Source organism: Adiantum capillus-veneris, chromosome 25 (genome assembly GCF_014529385.1).
Source record: "Adiantum capillus-veneris isolate H3 chromosome 25, ASM1452938v2, whole genome shotgun sequence".
Lineage (NCBI taxonomy): Eukaryota > Viridiplantae > Streptophyta > Polypodiopsida > Polypodiales > Pteridaceae > Adiantum > Adiantum capillus-veneris.
The window spans coordinates 105,770,374-105,776,114 of record NC_140955.1 but is presented as its reverse complement, the minus strand read 5'-3'; the positions used below and the strand labels follow the sequence as shown (position 1 = coordinate 105,776,114).

The window sequence follows — 5,741 nt, the reverse complement described above, 5'->3', positions numbered from 1 at the left end:
TGCAAGAAGGAAAAAGCTCGTAAATTTTGAAAAGACTACTTGACATTATTTGTATAACAAATTTATGAAATTAATTTAGCACTCTTCCTCATCTTCAAGAGCACCAAAAACCATAAATTATAAACCATATTCGATTTCTTCTACTAACTGTTGTCCAGCCATTTTCCCAAAGTACATTGTAGATCATTTGCCAAAGCGCAAAGGGGAGCGTAACCGACTGCTTAAAAAAGTGGAGGTGCAGGTGTGTAAAGACCCAAATTCGATACCCAATGGCATCTTTCAAATTTTAATGTACATCCAAAAGTTCAAGAATAACTCAATTAAACACAAGGGAAAAAGTAAGAATTAACACAATCCTCTCGATAGTTTTTCATACAACAAACATACTTGCATATGCATACGGGTATGGAAGTATGAAAAAAGTATGACTCAGACACATAGAAACTAATACAATGCGTCAAATTTCATACGCCATAAAGAAAAGTGGGGGGGAAATATAGCAAGCTACATGAATTTCCATGATCTTTGAACAATAAGATTTCTAAGCATAAAAGGACTCACAGTAGAAGCCAAAAGTTACAACTAAAAGGCTAGGACTCGAGGCCAAAAAAAATTGGACACCCCAATTTTTAAGCGTATAATTGGCCAATCATACACATAAGAAAGGCTATGATAGCTCAAATCTACAGAGGTAAAAATCTCTCTCTGTCTTGAGTTCAACTCCTCGTCGGCTAGATCTTTAAAGGTCTCTTGGGATAGTTTCCTACAACGTTAAAACTCTCTTCTTCTTCTTCTTCTTCTTCTTCTCTCTCTCTCTCTCTCTCTCTCTCTCTCTCTCTCTCTCTCTCTCTCTCTCTCTCTCATATGAGAGGCAACCATAAAGATTGAATGTTTGCCTTGTTTTATTAATTGACAATCTATACATACATGATTGTGATTTGCAAGAAAGAAAAAATTCTAAATCAGCTCTACATTTTTCTGGAACGTAACGGGCAAACAACTCATGGGGCCGTCGTATGCTCTAGAGCTTAGCTGGTTTCGGAAAAATGTCGGGGGTAAATTTCTGAGCCGCGCTCATGCTCCCTTTGACTTTCATTTTACCTCTGCATGATAAAACCAGCAATAAAGTTACAACAAAAGAAAACTATATGCAAAGGATCAAGGGCATGTAATGTAGTGGAAAACTCAAATGAAACTCATATCGAAAATTACCAAAACACCCCTGTATTTATGAAAATACCCCTCAAAAAGTTAAAAAAACTCCCAATATACCCCCGTAATTGACCAAAAATTCCCAGAATTTAATTTCTCCATAATTCCAAAAATACCTCTAATTAACCTCGCAAACATCTCTGATAACAATTTTTTTGCGACTCTGCATAGGAAGATTGGCCCTCAATATAAGATGTTAGAACTAGGATTTTAGATGGTATTGTGGACTCTTAAGATGATATCATTTATCGTTTGAACACAGACGCCTCTATTTGTGAGTTCATTTGTGAATAGTTTTGTCTAAGTCACTTGAAGAGACATCCATTGACATAAAGATTAGACTATGCAAAAATTAAGGTAAATCCATCCCAAAATGATACAAGGGTGGGTATCTTGGCAATTTCCGGGCGTATTTTGGTAATTTTCCCATATTATAATTACAACACTATCACATAGTATGCATGGCTTGAGGCACCTAAACATAGCATCAGAAAAATCCTCAATATAACCATAAACTACTACATTTTTCTAGTACCTGATAAAAGCCATTTGTGGATTCAATTTTCCAGAGGAAACAGCAACAAAATCGTCATCCACAAACGAGAATGTCGCATCGGGTTTGCCTTCGAAAGCCCCTGGCAATAACCAAGAAAACCAAGGGAAAACCGTCCACTTACGAAATCAGAACAACTTAATATTACACTACACTGTGCTTTTGTCCACTCAATAGCGACTTAGTTGTGCTTTAAATCTCAGATGGGAGAAATGGTTTTCACCTTTGTACACCTTCCCCTTCTTTAAATCAACCACAAATGTCTCCTCATCTTTGCCCAACTTCTGAAGAAAAACAGCGTACGACATCGAGTAAACAACTTCATCAAAACTAGCAAAAATATACCTAAAACATCAGCCACATCAAATGAAAAGGGAAAACACTATAGCGAAAATCAACTGAAACTCAATAAATGTTATAGTCACATCGCTAATTGCATATAGATATGCATGACTTGGAGCACCTAATTATAACATCAGAAAATTCTCCATATAACGATAAACTACAAACTAGCAAACGCCCGATGTGCATACCCTCAAATTGAATTGAGAGCATGCATTTATGCCCACAAAACATGCACCTGTGTTGAAGTGAAAATGTCAGCATGCTTGTGTTTGCGTATGCGCACAGGAACTCTCATAATCATTGATCAAACACGACAGTGGGCTCTCAACCTGGCTATCCTGCCCACAACCAGAAGCCTTCATTTTCCAATATATAAGGTGACAACCGATGAGCCAAAGAAGCGATGTGCATGTCAATCAATTCAACATCCCAGATTTTTGACGGCGCCTGCCCCTCTCTCTCTCTCTCTCTCTCTCTCTCTCTCTCTCTCTCTCTCTCCACACACACACACACACAAGAGGCTTACCTTTGGAGCAATGACCATTTGATAGACGAGGCCAACCTTGTTGAGGACGTCCTTACCCGCATCGGACTGCAGGTGCTGCTGCATCTGCTGAAAAATGGCCGCGGATTTCAGCTCTGAGTCAATCTTGGTCGCCATCGCTGCTTGCCTACGTTCTCTCTCTCTCTCTCTCTCTCTCTCTCTGGCGCGCTTTCTCGCCGCTTTTACTTGCTATTCTTCATGTTGAGCTGCTACAATTTGGGGATTTCATTCATATTCGTTTCCGTATTTGTATCCCTCTTTTTTGTCCCTCACTGCCACCAACTTCAATATGGAACCTCAAAATAATAATAGACATCCACATCGTGAGTAGGTGTTTTTACTTGGTTGGCCATCCCAATAGAGGGCCTCCGACTCCCACCTAGAGGCCCTTTAGACTGGAGGGCCTCTGAGTGGAGCGCGTGGAGGGCCCTCAAGATTGGCCCATAGTCTACAAACAATCGAAAAACTAACCTACAGCAGCCTATAACCGAGCCTACAACTACCTCTGTAAGGACATCGATAGAAGCATGCCAAACCTACAGCAGTTTGTGGAAAAGGCGATACCATGAGCTATGGGGTGCTTATCAAAAAAGCAAGGCATCTTCTGAATCCTCTCCAACGAGACCTCTAAGATGTGAGAAGCCATATGGGGATGTAGCCTCGCTTCACGAGGGCCCTCAAGTTGCGCCATAAGCCCTCTGAAGGCGCTTTTGGAGGGCCCTCAAGACATGCTTCGTGTGCCCCATAACCGCCTCACACCAACAATTAATGACCTACAAGCAATTGCACCAATTTTGTAGAGGGGGTGTTCCAACCACCCCCTGCATTCTTTGAGAGCCTTTTCGACGAGCTACAAGCTATCATCGTTGCCTTTTGGACAGATTATTAGTGGCACACAATGGTTGCTACATGGTGTGGAAATGTATGCCCTCACATGCTACAAAGCAAGTAAGGCCTTCATTTGCACCATCCTTTAAAGGGACCTATGGGGGAGCCCTCTAAGAAAATTGTCTCTAATGAGGCTCTTTGAGAGAGCCACTTTGCATAATCATGGGCAATGATTTACAGTTGATTTAGGCTCGTGTCACACACGGACACCGAACAAGCTCAAAAAGAGCATGTGTGGGTGCTTGTAGTGTCACACACAGGCGGACGTTTAATTATATATAAAATTTTTACGTTATCAATCACCAATCAGACGTATTGTACTGGCAGAAGTTAAACCCTATTAACGATCGTGTGCCCAACTCAAGACCTTTCGTGCGCATTTTTTGTGCATGTCTGTCACTTTTTCATGATGGGCGAGGGGTTCATCCCGGTTCCCTTTGCACTCTGACGAACACCGCAACCCACAACCTTCTTTTGCCAACTCATTTGCACACACCTCAAAACGGACGTGTGTGACAAGGGCCTTAATGTGCCACATGCGATTGACTATAACGCTATCTCCTTTACATGTTTTTTATAATAGTTATCCCGTGCCGCTTTTGCTTTGTATATTAGTGGTGACACTTGTATTTACATTTTTGGCCTACTCAAAAAGGTTTTAGAGAACAAGGGATTAAGGAGTGCATTCATAGGAATTTGATCATACATGATGTAAAGTATGCACTCAATTAAATTTTTCTTAATATTTTAATGTTTAAGGCTTCATAAAGATCCATTGCATTAAGTTGTTTTATCATTTCTTACGCTTGTTAGACCTACCTTTTCTTATGAAAATATTAAAATATTCTTTTGTTCTAGTTTTTGCAAGGATCTCTTTATTTTGCTGTTTTTATTTTACATCCTTTTGACTTCATTGTTTTTAGAGTGCCACTATGAGTCTTTCACCTAGTTGTTTAAGAAGTAACATAGAAGCCAATGGTGATAAAATTTTATATTACAACACAACAAAAATACATATGATTATAAGCACTCATTCATACCTACTCAACCATACCAAAAGGGTTCATCGTAGGGTGATAGCTTAATCGATGAGACATTTGAATAATATCTTCAAAGTTAGGGGTACATATGCTACCATATACATGTGGTAGTGATGTGTGTGAACACACTTAGGATTGTCGGGAAATTTTTTCCCTCACTAGGAGGTTTTTTCCCATGTTCATTGTATATACGCTCATCACTCTAGGGCTATTTAAGCTTCCATTGTGCACTAAGCAATACATACTCTCTGTTGTGTGTCTTGAGCTTCTATCGTCTTCTCCAAGTTGTACATGTTTTTTCGCACATCTCGTAGCACATAATGGACGATGTACGCAAACAGAGAGAGATATCAAACGAGATAGAGCGAGAGAGCACGTGCATGTGCACCTCTTAGAGCGGAGTGCTACGTCGGCGCGACGAGAGAGAAGAGAAGAGAGGAGAAAAGAACAACACAGACATTGGGTGCAATCTTCCCTCGTAAAAGAGTGAGAATTTTCCTCTTACACATATGTACTTTATAGATTTCTGAATACTCAAAATGAAACACATTGTTTGGTCGGACATTAATTGGCCATAGCTCATAAAGAGCACTTTAATAATATAACGATAATAATCGGATATCACTTGTCTTTGCCACTTGTCAGCTGCAATAAACAATAAATACAATTTATCATTTTCATTACATCCTTGCAACCCTAACCCCAACAATTGGTATCAGAGCTGGTTGCGTCCTCCCAGGCTTAGTCATCAGCGTGGCCAACACACGCCTGCTCACTTTCTCTAATTTTTGTGAGCTTTGGTAAGCGTCAACAATAGGTTGACAAATACTTCGCGTTCGGGCTCAAATTTTTTTATTTGGACTCATTTTGGCCTCCATTTCCACTACAGGTAGTGCTGCACTTGCAATTTCGTCATTTTGTGCAAAATTTTTGTCAATGCCGTTTTTTGTATAACATATCCCTTATAGTCTTCTAAAGGTTGTGATATATAGCATGTGTTGGTCCCGCTTTGTTTCTCATCTTTTCGGGAAGTTTTCACATCATGTGTGGGCATTCGCCATGGCTGACAACAACACATATGTGTTCAAGATGTTTGCTATCAAGGATAGATTGGATGGGGAAAATTACCCTATGTGGGCTTACATGATGCAATATGTCC

The 5,741-nt window shown here is 40.0% G+C and overlaps 1 protein-coding gene across 1 annotated transcript; it reads right to left on the bottom strand.

Moving 5' to 3' along the window:
- Positions 1-880: 880 nt before the first annotated feature.
- Positions 881-2,869, bottom strand: SCP2 (sterol carrier protein 2). Its single transcript, XM_086499727.1, has 4 exons — positions 2,637-2,869; positions 1,989-2,049; positions 1,748-1,847; positions 881-1,103 (listed from the first exon to the last, which is right to left on the bottom strand). Exons 1-4 carry the CDS (start codon positions 2,769-2,771, stop codon positions 1,022-1,024), a joined length of 378 nt encoding a protein of 125 aa, XP_086355853.1. The 5' UTR covers positions 2,772-2,869; the 3' UTR covers positions 881-1,021.
- Between the last annotated feature and the right edge of the window lie 2,872 nt (positions 2,870-5,741).

Coding starts and splice junctions, on each gene's coding strand:
- SCP2 (XM_086499727.1), bottom strand. CDS start 2,771: ATGGCGACCAAGATTGACTCAGAGCTGAAATCCGCGGCCATTTTTCAG. Junction 2,050..2,636: donor AAATGGTCATTGCTCCAAAG/GTAAGCCTCTTG, acceptor GTTTTTCTTCAG/AAGTTGGGCAAAGATGAGGA. Junction 1,104..1,747: donor CCACAAATGGCTTTTATCAG/GTACTAGAAAAA, acceptor TTTATCATGCAG/AGGTAAAATGAAAGTCAAAG.